This window comes from Protopterus annectens, chromosome 9.part0, assembly GCF_019279795.1.
Source record: "Protopterus annectens isolate FY-2018-M chromosome 9.part0, PAN1.0, whole genome shotgun sequence".
Classification (NCBI taxonomy): domain Eukaryota; kingdom Metazoa; phylum Chordata; order Ceratodontiformes; family Protopteridae; genus Protopterus; species Protopterus annectens.
The window spans coordinates 1713797685-1713812684 of NC_056743.1; the positions used below are offsets into that span (position 1 = coordinate 1713797685).

At 39.6% G+C, this 15000-nt stretch overlaps 1 protein-coding gene across 2 annotated transcripts in view; it reads right to left on the reverse strand.

The window, feature by feature from the left end:
* The window catches only part of LOC122812229 (intercellular adhesion molecule 1-like), a 79346-nt gene that overhangs the window by 58567 nt on the left and 5779 nt on the right, over positions 1–15000 (reverse strand). For both annotated transcript variants that reach the window (XM_044084583.1, XM_044084582.1), the window contains exon 2: positions 13452–13712. In XM_044084583.1, coding sequence (XP_043940518.1) covers positions 13452–13712 — 261 coding nt within the window. The remainder of the gene's footprint in view (positions 1–13451; positions 13713–15000) is intronic.

The window sequence follows — 15000 nt, forward strand, 5'->3', positions numbered from 1 at the left end:
AGTTTTTAGATCTATTAATAGAGAAATTACCATGTGGTATGTTTAACACAGGAATCTTTAGGAAACCGTGTTATAGGAATATGTTGTTATTTAGGACTAGCATGCATCCTAGGCATGTTTTTAATAACATAATGAAAGGACAAGCTTTGAGAATGTCCAGACTCAACGCTGATGATACAGGTTTTCACAGAGACCTTTATGACTTGAAAGAAAATTTTTTGGAAAGAGGTTACAAACCTGAAGAGTTAGATGAGCATATGAACCCTATTTGTAGTTTACGTGCAACTACAGGTACACCATATTTTGGACCTCAATCCATAGTAAGTAATACTGAAACTGACACACAGCTAGGAACTATAAGATTTTTGACTTCCTACACAACAGATAATACTCAGATCAGAAATATTATTTGTAAAAACTGGAACATTTTAAAAGCTGATGATATATTGACATCAATAGCAGGTAATAATCCCTCTTTCACATACAAAAATAAAAAGAATCTCAAGAGATTATTATGCTATCGAACAGCAGATACAGCTTCCAAAAATCAACATTATACTAAACCGTGTGGACATTGTAATTTCTGCTCATTGATAGATACTAACATAATTTTTATACACCCAGATACATATAGGGAGTTTCCCACTCAAGTTGATGCGGATTGTATGACTCCAAATGTTATCTATTTGGCTGTATGCAAGCTATGTTCTTGTTTTTATGTTGGTAAAACCAACAGGTTTTTACGTGATAGGATTAGAGAACATTGCTACAATATAAGAAAGGCTAATATACAAAATGCATTAGCAAAGCATGTCATACAAACTAACTCAGAACATACATTTACTTTTAGGGTCTTAGAGAAAATTACTGTGAACCAAAGAGGAGGGGACATTGTTAATCATACTGAGGATAGAGAAAGTAGATGGATTATCTTACTTAGAGCTGATAAAGGTCATGGCCTAAATGACAGAGCATCCATCAAACCTCACCTCAAAAAACGCAGACATATCCATTTTTAATTAAATTATAGATACACTTTTTAAAAATATGGATACATCTTTATATTTATTATTATGATGAATTTTCACAGTTGCATTACACGTAGGGATACATACAGATTTTTGATGACAGATCCACTTGGCCATTTTATATTCACATGTTATTTTATATTATTGTATTACATTACACACATATATGTATATCTATATTTATTATATACACATAGTTATTATATATATATTATATTTATTTAAAAATACATCTATTAACGTTTACATCAATTAAATCTATTCATTAGTTTACTTATTAATTTTTATAGATATACTCACATTATTTATTACATATCTTATTCATATACATATGCATATTGATTATTATTATATATGTACTTACATAATGTGAATATTGCATATTTAAACTGGTGCATGTGAAATAATTCCTGCTTTAAAACTTCAGCTTGGCCAGCTAAAAACTTGGTTATATTCAACTGGACGTATAAGTGAATTTAAGTACCTTTTTCTGCACTTTTTTTTTAAAAAATACAGTATTTAAATTGATTTAAACTGTGTATGAAGGAGTGTTGAAGGATTTTTTATCTGAAGTTATTCTGCTCTTCAGTTATTCCCACTCACCCGCCCTGTTTTTGTTTTGGTGTTAATCTTAGTGGCATTGAAACTGTCCGCCCCTCAGCCTGCCTCTGGGCCCATCTCATTTGCTCACTCAACTGAGTGCAGTGAGATCATATTCTGATTTCAGGCACTCCTACTGTGTACAAAGAGAGCATCTGGGAAATAGAAAAAAAAAAAATTAAGCTTATTTCCTGCCTTTCTTGTTAAGTGGTACAGACTATTTGTAGGCTTCTGAGCCCCCAAGCCCTTCTGTGTTTGAGGGAAGCCTTCTAGCTTGTTTATTTCTTATAACTAGCCATTTTTCTAGTTCCAGCACTCAAATCTGTTTCTTTGATCTCAGCACTTGTTCAGAAAAAAAAAAAAAATTTCATCTGCTTTTACTGTACTTGTGTGTTTTACCTACTTCTTTTTACTTTTGCATCATCTTAAAATACTCAATTGTATTTATTACTGCTTGGTGTAACTCATTCTAAGCCTTTTGGTTTAAACACTTGGGCTTCGGACCAGTTAGTTGTTTTGCACTGAGAGGGTTTGTGGTCTGCACTGTTGTGGCAGAACAGGTAGCTTACATCCTTCTAGGTTGAGAACTGCTGATTGAGGGCTCAGTGTCTGTTATTCTAAAAGTGTATTAATTCTGGTTTAAGCACTTGGGCTTTCAAGCCAGTTATTTTACATTAAGAGGGTTCGTGGTCTGCACTCTTGTGGGAGGAGAGGCTGGACTCTGCCCTTCTGAGCTGGGAATTTCTGGTTAAAGGCTTATAGTGCATGCATATCTGAACTGTTCCTTACTGAAGTTGGTGCGCCTTGTTTGCTGTGGCATAGACTGGATTCGGGCCTGCTGGATCTAGCTTTGTTTGTGTAACTTGAGCACTAATCCAGACATTCTCTAAAGTATTCAATGGTATTTATTACTGCTTGGTTGTAACTTGATTAAAGTGTAGCTATCATTCAAGTCTTTTGGATTAAGCACTTGGGCTTCAGAACAGTTGTTTTACATTAGGAAGGTTTGTGGCAAGCACTGTGGTGGCAGGAAAGGTAGCTTTCATCCTTCTAAGTTGGGAACTGCTGATTGAGAGCCCAGTGTCCAAGTGTATTAGTTCTGGTTTAGGCACTTGGGCTTCAGGCCAGTTATTTTACATTAAGAAGGTTCGTGGTCTGCACTCTTGTGGGAGAAGAGGCTGGACTCTGCCCTTCTGAGCTGGGAATTTTCTGGTTAAAGGTTTATAGTGCCTGAATATTTGAACTGTATCTTACTGAAATTGGTTCACCTTGTTTGCTCTAGCATAGACTAGATCCAGGCCTACTGAATCTAGCTTTGTTTATATGCTTGTTGTTTGTTTGCTTGTTATTTCCCTGGAAGCTAATTCCACCTAATACGCAACTTCTCAGCTTCTGTGGATCACTAGTGATATCTGCATTGCTTACTGTACTTATTTCCTTGTTTCACTTGAAAGAAAGTTACTGTTTGTCGTTTTTGCATTTAGTTACTTGTAACACATTGCACTCAAGTTACCTGGCACTTGCTAACTAAAGCAATTATATAAGTCAGCACTAAAAATTAAAAGCACTACACCCTCACTCCCCACTGGCCCTTGTTTTCAATTAAGGATTTCCCAATATTATTCTAGCATGTCCAAAGGTCAGTTGTCAATCTCCTCTCCGGTCCAGCTGGTGAATCTGGGAATCTTGAGGCAATGTTATAACTGCCTCATGTACACAGACAACCCTCTCCTCCTCCCACATAACACAAATACTTGAGAGATGCAGCTATTTAGCCAAACTGGAGGCTGAGCTCTCTCAACTCAGGACTGGCAAGACCAGACAGGAGGAGAAGGCAACTACACACACCACAAAACCAGCCTCACATAATGCTACCACTCCACTGAATCAAACACATAAACACACAAAGACATACTCAGAGGCTCTGAGTAAAAATTTACCTAAACAGCAGAGGCCTCCAAAGCAGACACCCAAACAACTGCTACCTCAAGACACCCCACAAGCAACACATAAACCACAAAAGCAGTGTGCAAAGCAGTCACAGCCCTTAAGGCCAAATACAACACCAAACATACTTGTCATAGGTGACTCCAAAGTCAGACACACTGACGCCCCACTCACCAGGCTGAACAAGGAGAGGGTCACAGTAAGCTGCCTATCGGGCGCTAGAATCCGCCACATAACACAAGCACTGGTCACCCATGGCAAGTACAAATATGACACAGTCATTGTCCATGCTGGTGCGAACGACCTGAGACGCACCTCCCTGGACTACATGAAAAGAGACATAGAGGAGCTCTCTGATTATGTAGCCCAGGCAGGTATGACCCTAACCCTGAGCAGTATCCTTCCTTCACCAAGAATGATGCCACAATATAGAGACAAGATGATCAGCTTTAACAATTGGCTTAATGTCTGGTGTCATTCAAAGGGGATCCAGTGTCTGTCTGCCTGGGATGACATGCTTGACAAGCCACGCTGCTTCGCAAGGGACGGCTTGCACCTGTCACCCCTGGGATTCTGGATATTGGCTAAGGCTCTTGCCACCCCATAGTGCCTTTTTTAGGCAAGGCTCAAATTCTAAACCTACCACCCTAGAAAACAAAAATGGGAAGAAACTGAGGGTAATGCTGCTCAATGCCAGAAGTCTAAATCTCAAAATGCACGCACTCGAGGCCCTTCTCAGTATGGAGAACATCGATGTCTGTGCTGTAACTGAAACCTGGTTCAAGGCTCCTGAGAGCACCCCGGCACTATTAGGTTTTACCTCATATCATGCGTCCGCCCCAAAACCCGGACCACACCACAAAAGGAGGGGTGTATCCATATTCATAAAGGATACTCACACCTCCAGGTTGGTGGCAACGCACGAAGCTTCGGAAACCATCCAGGTGCAAATAACCATAGGCAAAACTGCTCTACAAATTGTAGCATGCTACAGGCCACCCTCTCAAACTCAGGAACCCCACACAGCCTTCCTGAAGACACTGGAGGGTATAAATGTATCTCCAAACACCATCATATTGGGTGACTTCAACTACCCGAATATAGACTGGGAACATTACTCAAGCCCTAACTTTCTAGCCCAACGGTTCCTGGAGTTCATAAATTCAAATGCCATGGAACAGCTAGTCACTGTTCCCACGAGAGGAGAAAATATACTAGATCTCATTGTCACAAACATGGGGACAAAATGCTCCACACCGGAAGTATATCCCTCATTGGTGAGATCTGATCATAAACTAATCTCACTGGAAATCCACATCCCGCCCCCCCCCCCAGCAAAAAAAACCATAGTGAAGAACTTCTCTAAAGCAAACTTCACACTACTCAAGACTGGTGTGGTATCCTTCAAGGCCCCTGAGCCAGAGGAAACCACAACCCAAGCTGCGGAAGCCCTTACAAATGCCTTCTATGAACACCTCCAGGACTGCATGGATCAGGCAATCCCAAATAAAACCAAGACTCTTTCCACAAAGGGCAAACGTCCAGTCTGGTGGACCCCAGCCATTAACAAACTTTACAATAAGAGGAGAAAGCTATTACATGATAGAACAAAATCCATAAAAGGGAAGTCACCCTGATCATTATTAGTAAAAAATACGAGCACTCATAAAATCAACTAAGGCCAATTTTGAGAGAAAATTGCCATGGATTCAAAGGACAATCATAAGGCCTTTTTCAGCTATGTTAGGAACCTGGGTGGAAACTCCCAGATATGCTCAGAATTAGTCCAAAATGATACAAAAATCACTGAACCCACAGACATTGCCAACATACTGGCAGACAGGTTCAGTGCAAACTTCACCCTCTCCCCTAAAGGAGAGATAACTATCCCAGCCGAGTGTAGCCTCCCGGACATCTCAAATGCGCAGGTGAAAGCTGCTCTCTCTAAAGCTAAAACACAGCATCAATGGGACCGGATGGTGTCCCCGGCTGTGTGCTACACGAGCTAAATGAGGAATTAAACCCGCACATAAGGCAGCTGTTTAATCTCAGCCTTACCACAGGATACGTGCCCAAGGAGTGGCGACGGCAACTGTGGTCCCACTCCACAAAGGCGGTGCCTCACGGACCCTGGTAATTACCGCCCCATAAGCTTAACAAGTCTAGTCTGCAAAGCTATGGAGAGGATCATAATGGAGCTCATAAACAAAGATATAGGGGACTTGCAGACATTGGACCCGACCCAGTTTGGCTTTGTCAAGGGAAGATCATGCCTTTTGAACTTGGTTGACTTCTTCAAACAGTCACCAAGGCCATTGATGAGGGAAAGGCAGTCCATACAGCCTACCTTGACCTTGCAAAGGCTTTCGACACAATACCCCACTTGGGTATTGTAGAAAAACTTACCAGCTTAAATGTAAACCCATATGTCACAAGATGGGTTGCAAACTGGCTTAAGGACAGAACCCACAGGGTTAGAGTTGCTGGCGCTGTGTCAGACTCCAAGCCGGTCACAAGTGGTGTCCCACAGGGCTTGGTCCTTGGCCCCTATTGTTTGGCATCTACTTCTCAGAAGTACAGGCCAACATGGGAGGACTTTGGCTGACAAAGTTTGCAGACGACTGCAAACTGGGCACCATAGTGGAAAGTGCATCGGACACGGATATCCTTCAGAAGGGACTCACAGAAACAGATAGCTGGTGCCAGAGCCATGGCCTGAAGTTAAACGCCAAAAAATGTATAGTCATACCCTTCGGGAAAAACAAGGTAACCCCAAGCTACCATATAGGTGGCAATCCACTAAGCACAGAAGAGGTTATCAGGGACCTGGGGACCCAGGTTGACAGTGGCCTTTCCTTTGACACTCACATTGCTAAAGTGCTTAGAAAGACCTTCTACATTGCCCACCTGATCATGAAGGGATTCACATCCAGATCTAGTGAGGTCATTGTTCCCTGTACTCTTCACGTACCAGACCAATGATCGAGTACAATGCCCCATTCGGGATGTATCTCACCCGACATCTGCAGCAATTGGAGAGACCCCAAAAGTTCCTCACCAAAAGGATAAAGGGACTCCAAAATCTGTCATATGCTGCCAGATTGAAGAAACTCCAGCTCTATTCAGTCGCATACCATCTGCTCGGAGGTGACATGTGCCTGACATACAAGGCCATGTCCAACCCGGAATTAATGGACATGCTCCACCTCAAAAAATCCAAATCCACCAAAACCACTAGAGCAAGCGACTTAAACCTTAGCACGGATATAAATAGGACGTGCTGGAGGGATAGATTTATCACTCAGAGACTCCCTATGCTGTGGAATAAAATCCCGGTCCATGTGAGGCAGAGCACCTCGCTGACTCTGTTCAAGAGAAATCTAGACCTGTGGATGGGAGATCGTAGGTTTACCCCAGGAATCATCTCTGTGTCACTGCTGGACAGAGGCACAACAAACTAATGGGCACAGTATTTTTTCATATAAGGGGTGGCGTAAGCCACAATAATTTGGGCTAGGCTTATAAATGCCTTAGGGCAGATAGCCTAGTATAAACCTATGAACCTAAACCTATGAACATAGTTTCATACATATTTATTATTAAACTAGCACATTAAGATTGCGGATATATTTAGTTACTTTTCAGCATAATTATCATCCAGCATAGCAAGAATTTTTATGATATATGTGTGTGTTCTTTTTATTTTTTATGTTTTTATTTTTATTCTGATTGTTAGATATGCATACAAAATGTCCATGAATTAGTGTACTTAAGACAGTTATACTATTTTTATATCAACCCGACATTAACGCTATAGAGTTTGCATTGTGATTTTTTGCATTTGCTGCTCAGTCCCACTATAGCTTTAAAATAGCTAATTGAATATTTAATTAATTATTGAATAATTGTTCTCAATCAGTTGTTTGGCTTTTAAGTATTTAAAGCATGTGGATTTTTGTAAAACTGTCTTGGATCTGAAGAAGCTACACCTAGTGAAAGCGCTTATCCTCGTTTTTTCCATAATAAATTGTCCATTTATTATCTCGTCTGGTTGGTATTATCTCGTGTGTTTTGGGATTTATTGAAGCTGCTTACCTGTTTTATGAAGATATTCCTCACTCAACTCACCACTTGTTTGATTTATACAGAAGCATATATATATATATATATATATATATATATATATATATATATATATATATATATATATATATATATATATATTATATGTGTAATATCTAATATATATAATATATATATATATATATATATATATATATATATATATATATATATATATATATAAACTCTGAGATCCCACTACAGTGGGGAAAGCATTAAAACCCCAATTCACCCTGTACCACAATCCCATGCTGTTTGACCTTCTGGGTTTTTGATGTTCCCAACTTGATCTTCACTGAGATTTCCTCAACTGAATCAAAATAAAAGGGTTCCTGTGTTTTACTACAAGATACTGCAACATCTGAGGAGGTTATATTTTGGGGAAGGTGTGAAGTGGGATGGTTGCCTGCTACACAGAAAGAATAGATAGACCCTTCCCCTGTCAGCAGGGCCGGTGCTAGCATTTTTAGGGCCCCTGCAAATGTCAGGTTGGGGATCTTATGGATGCTTCCAGGATAACTATCACCTTGTCACTGCTGTCCCTTCTAAACATCCCTTTAGTTCATGCTGCAAAGTTTTAGGAGTAGTACCCACAGACCGAATTGTAGCTGCAACGGTGTTACATTAGGACAAGCCTATGTACCACATTGTGTGGGCCCATCTCACAGACAGACATTTACAGTGAGTGTCATTTAGAAGCAGTGATGTTACATTAGAATTCTAAATACAGATCTGCTCTTAAGTGCAATGGTGTCTAAGGGGAAGGGCTCCATAACACCCCCCCACTGGCTACTGTTTTACCCCCCCGCATACATCCTCCAGTGCTCAAGCTGTTATCATCCCACTCTGGGCTCTCTACACCATGCAGATTACTTTTTTCTTTCTTTTCTCATATTTTGTATTACTCTTCAGCTTTTTCCAGAGGCCAACGCTTTCTATATCTTGTGTATTTTAGATTTTTTTTTCAACCTTTTTCATCCAGTGATGGCCTGAACAAAAATTATGGCTAAGGAAAAAAATTCAGTGTTACTGTTCAACATTACTTTTTCTTGCATTCTTATGACATATCTTAACAGGCTAAGATAGCACTGTAATAACTGTGTAAGAAATAATTGAATTAAGCCAGGGCATCTGGAGACTATCAGGCCGCAAGAAGCTATTTGGTTACAAATGCTACAAAGTGCATTTTTCCCAAACTTTTGATCCAGTGGTGGTCTGAACAAAATCATAAGTAAGAACAGAAATTCATTCCTATCTTCTTTTTCTTTCAAGGAAGACTTAATCTGTGTTCAAGCTTAATGTTCAAAACCGACAAAATAGCAGCTCACAGTAAACTAACAAGATAAATGTTTCAAAGATATATAAATACTATCTGGGAATACTGACTGCTTCCATAGCCCTTCCCACCCAAAAAGTCAGTCATCTTCTCTGTATTCTGCTTATGTTGGATTTGGATGAAGGCAAAGGCACAAATGGCTACAGCTATGCATTTCAAGTCACTGTTGTTATGCATATGTATATATATATATATATATATATATATATATATATATATATATATATATATATATATATATATATATGTATATCTGTCTACCATTTGGTCAACGTTTCAGAACATCAAACCTCCGATCATCAAAGACCAGAGAACTGAAGTTCAGAAATATCAAACCTATGGGAAAAAAAATCCATAAACCACCAAAACTTCTGATTTCAAGCTTTTGCAGGGGGGCAAGCCCCCCTGCAACCCCGGCACCCCATGCTACTTAAATAAACCAACTCCAGGATCGCACTACAGTGAAGGGAATGGTAAAGTTACTGTTCTGCACTGAATAGCAATCGCCATTCACAGAGTTAGACATTTCGGAACTTCGATCCTTTGGTCTTTGGTGATCAGAGGTTCGATGTCCCGAAAAGTCGGCTAAATGATATACCTGTGTGGGTGTGTGTGTGTGTGTGTGTGTGTGTGTGTGTGTGTGTGTGTGTGTGTATGTGTGTGTTTGTGTATGTGTGTGTGTATATAAATATATATTTATTATATATATATAGACAGTGTGCCTCATCACCCCTAATGCCAAAAAATATACGCCTGTTCATGTGACTGATGTATGATTGTGAGGAATGTGAAAAAATAATGATCACAGTAAGATATTCCAGCCTGTTGCTCCTATACAGTACACTACCCTTACATAAGCTTTAGTGACCTTCTTTAATACCATTGAGGTCAAGTAAATAAAACAGTGACCACACTGACCCCAGCCCAAAATCAATTTTTAGTGACTTTCTGTGCATACCTCTGAGGTTTGTTTGAGAGGAAAATTAATGAAATAATGACACCACTGTCCCCATACCCCAGACAAGTTACAGCAACCTTCTCTACACGCCTCTGAGTAGAGCTTGTTCTAGAATGGTTGTCACCACAACTAATGTCATGTCAAGATCCATGTATACACTCTGAGTTGTGGGAGGTACCAGTCCCTTAGAAGCTCCAAGGGTCTGAATGTTCATCGACACATTTTATACCTCAATTTTGAAAGATAATTACTTTTAACTGTATTTTTTACAACCACCTAGAAGAGTTATGTATGCTCTGAGCAGTATTGCACGTCCACAGATAAAACTTGGTGACATTTTACACACACACACACACACACACACACACACACACACACACACACACACACACACACACACACACACAGGCATAAGGAATAGCACTACTAGTTTTATACTAATTTCATCAACTAGCAATACATTGTGCAACATTAGTACTGCCACAAAAGATCAGTGACCTCTGTTTAGCAGTCATCAAACAACAATAACAACAGGGTAAGTCACTTTTATTCACCATATTGAGGAGTACTGTGTGTCTGTCACTGCCCCTGATTTCACAACATGTCTCTGATTTTGCTTCATATTTTTGCCCTGTCCCTTGTAAATGTTTTGATTTGCTGGTAAGTTATTCAGGATTACAGACAGCTAATAATGTTAGATATTAGAGTTTCATACTACTTATTTTTTCAGAAAATGCATGCTGATATAAAACATGTTATCTTATCAATTTTATAGTGAATTTAAGTAATATTTTTTAAAAAAGCTTTTTCTGATTTTGAGCCTTTATTCCTTTATATTTTTTGGGCTTCCACATGAATTCTTGAGCAACAAAGTTGAAAGTTATAATATTCGGTGTCTGGTGTCCTGGCAGTATCTATAAAACTTCCTGAAAGAAAAAATTATCCCTAAAGAATGCAAACATCTGCTCTTCTTAAAATGCTAGGTAAGCACTGAGATTGGTCACTTGACACTGCTGATCTCTAGTGCTTACATCACTCACGCTCATTCAGTGATTACCAGATTTATCCTAATATGGTCATGTCACATCCTTGTTTTTGTTTAAAGCACATAATCAGAGAATGAATGATGTTTTTCTCATTTCCCCCCACCAGAGGTAGATTTTGCACCCACCCCCCACAGACAAAGATGATCATGGTCTATGACATTAGCTTTAGCGGAGACAATGCTCAATAGTAGGATTTAACTAAATCAGGGACAATGCCAGCGGTAAAACATTTAATGAAATTATGAAGTCTGGCACTTGACAAAATGCTGCACTACAACCAGAGATATCTTTGAAGTTTATTGGATGGTGCCATTCCTTAGGATTCTTCATCCTATGAGTTGTTATTGCCTACCTGATTTATTAGGCACATAGGATTGCTGCATTAGCTTTTGTTGGTTTGACAAATATGTTACAAAATAACAAAATAAGATAACTTGCTTTGGTTGGGTGCCTCCAGTGACTGCAGTGTTTGTTGGTGCCTAAAACTGGCTACGCCTCTCAGACTTCTTGACTATTACAAGTGCACTAGTCTGGGACTGTATGTATAGATGTTTATAAGTGGAAAGGGGTACATAAAACTGCCTTTCTGTGGGTTGCGACAGGTACATTTTGGGACAGCTTGGCTGTTATAGTAATGAGTTCATTATTCACAGGTGAAAATCTTAAAATAGCATTCATACACCTAATGACTTGCAGTTGTTGCTCACTTACATTCATTGCTCCCTTTTGGCCCACAAGATTATACAAGAAGTATGTTATAGGCCTAGCACATATGTAATAGGAATAGAAGCTGCATGCATTCCCTACTGACATGCAAGGTGCACCTTTTTCTCTTGTGGTAATAAATCACACACAGTATGGAATACATATAAATACAAATAAATTGACATTTTGAATTTGCCAGTACTGATATGTTGCAGTTGAACTGCAACGGTGAACATTAGCAATGCTTTTCCTTGCACTTCATTTATTCACTGGTAATCCTGCTGGTAATTGCTCAGTTGGAGTCAAAGGTCAGTACAGTTTTATACAGTAAACTAATTAAGACAACAGAGGTGGGCCATGACACATACTGGGATACAAAGTGAAGACCAAAAAGTCTTTCAGCTTTTCCCGGTTGGGGTTGCCACAGCAGAACTCCGGTCCGCTCATGATTGGCAATGGATTTTATGGTGCCGAGTTGCCAGCCCAATGCCCAACCTTCAGTGAAGGCATGCCCATTCACGCTCGCACCTACCTGCATGTCTTTTACTTCACTCGACCATGGGGAGGACATGCAGACTCCACACAGATGGCTCTCCAGTCGAGTTTCGAATGGGAGAACCTCTTGCTGTGAGGTGACAATGCTAACCGCTGCACCACCACGGCTTATTTGTCATGCTTGAAAAAAAAATAATCACTCAATTTTATGTAGTTCCAATTTACTCAGATATACTTGATTTAATTTGATGAGACATTGGAAGAGTGGAGGTGAGGGACTGTTTCTGCATCCCTCAAGGTTACAAGATCTCTTATTTAGTATGTTTAGAAATGCAGGAGTGTGGGGTATTTTTATAGTCACTGTGAAAACTGAGCACTCTGCTTTTGACTTAAAACTTTTTTTTCAGATTACTGGTGCAATGTATGTGCGTGTGATCTTTACCTAGAGATCCACACACAACGACGGGGCAGCATGTAACCATTCAATCTGTAGAATGAAGGTATGTTACAGTTGTTGACCAGGGACCAGTGACATCTATAAGTTAAACCTTAAGATGCCAGCAGACATATGCAAGGGCATGAAGGACTGAATATAGCGACATAGATGCCCTTTTCTGCAGTATCACAGCACTAGACAGCTGGACTTTCTCATTGTGCAGTTAAACTTCTTTATCATTTCTGCTGTTTTGTGTCTGTTTGTAAATTGGATGGGAAGGCATTTTATTCTGCATGTGGGTGGGAGGAGTAAGCATAGGCTTACATTTATTCCATTTCTTCCACAACTACACAATCTCAGTATGTTATACCACTGACATTTCTCCAATAATCCTATCAAACACTACTTATGATAAATATGTAAATATGCCTGCCTGGGGGTATAATGCAAAAAAAGTTTCTGGATTGTCCACGCTCTACACAAAATAAAGGTAAAAATATTTCAAGTATATTTTTTCTGATTTGTAAATGTTTGAAAAAATCATTGTCATACTCATAATCTGAGCATAAATATGAGTCACATTACAAAAAAACTAGTTTACAGTACATTCATGCTAAGAACATATGTATTTACTGTTGGTAATGTAATAAAATTACTATCCTGCCATTGCTAGCTGCAAATACTAACCTGCACTGTCTGATCATATCTTATATGTGTGTTGTAAAAAACAACAGTTCAGTGCCATAGAAACATAAGAAACAAAAGAACAACAACTTACCAAATACTGTGATAATGAAATTGCTGCTATTTTGACCATCAATATAATTGACAACACAGTGTGGATTTATATCCCACTGATCAATGGTCATATTTAAGCAAATCCAGTTTGTGCCATTTATTTGGAAAGCATTGCCTGACTTTTCAAATTTAAATAATGTCCTAGTAACAACATCTGTGGTGCAGTTTAGGGTCACTGAGTGTCCATATTTTGCAACAACGATGGGTGGATAAAGAAACACATGTCCATTGGCCTTGATAACTGAAATAAGAAAAGGCAGATTAAAATCAGAATGGCTGATTAGCAGAATATAACAACATATGTCATATTTAAGAAAGCAGACTTATAAATGTTCTTTTTCTAATACGTTTGGCCAAATGGCATAAAGGGATACTTGATATACTGAAGACTTCATTTATTTAGAAAATGATGAACTGATTAGGATCATGCATCACAATATAGCACAAGGTGGAAAAGGAAATATACAACCAAAAAGGCAAATACATTAAAATAAAGACAACTGGTTCATTGGAATGACTGATCACCATACATCAATCACTACTGAAGGACTACTCAGTAAACAGTCTTTCTGCTTTTCCTGGTTAGGGGACGCCACAGCAGAACTCCAGTTCACTAATGATTGGCAGTGGATTTTTATGGTGCCGAGTTGCCAGCCCGACTCCCAACCTTCAAAGAAGGCACACCCATTCATGCATGCACCTACCTGCATGCCTTTAGACTGTCACTCGACTATGGGGAGGACATGCAGACTCCACACAGAATGTTCTCCAGCCGAGAATCGAACGGGAGAACCTCTTGCTGTGAGGTGACAACGTTAACCACTGCACCACCGCGGCCCTATTGAAGGACTACTCAGTCATCCAATTAAAACAACTCCTTCCTGACAACATATCTGTGAAATCCACACAAGTTCATAATGCTGAAACTTGTAAACTGCTTCATGGAGATTATTTGCACATATGTAACTTCAAACAGCCATCTCTCAGGCTACACCTTTACCAGCCTAAAATGGAAATCTCTACTCCATGGCTTTCATTGATGTAGCTTGCTGTGTGACCCCACCTCCGCTTCAGCACCCAGTGAATGACCTGCACAGAAAAGAAAGGCTCATCTCCCTGGAAACATGCTAGTTGAACTACAGTGGGTAAATGAATGCCTGGCATTGTATACCCCTCCTTCAGTACACGTTGCACACTAGCTAATCATGGAGGAGGGCAGAAAGCTATATCAATCCCCAGGGCAAGTGCCAAACCACTTAAATATGTGTAAGGATGGATACTGGTAAAGGGTAAATACTGCAGTGAGTTAGGTGGAGATTCAGAAATCCTCGGCTCCCTAAGTGCTACAGTGAAATGTGAACAACCGTGCCTTCATCAAATCAGATTCAGGGAATCAGCATTCAACAAGCTGTGATCCAAACAGTGGAATTACTACTAGCCAACACAAAGCTGGGTTAGATACTCAGCATAACTCTAGATTCTTTTTGTCATTTCATGGTTTCATTTTTGACCTTTGGTTATAGCCAATC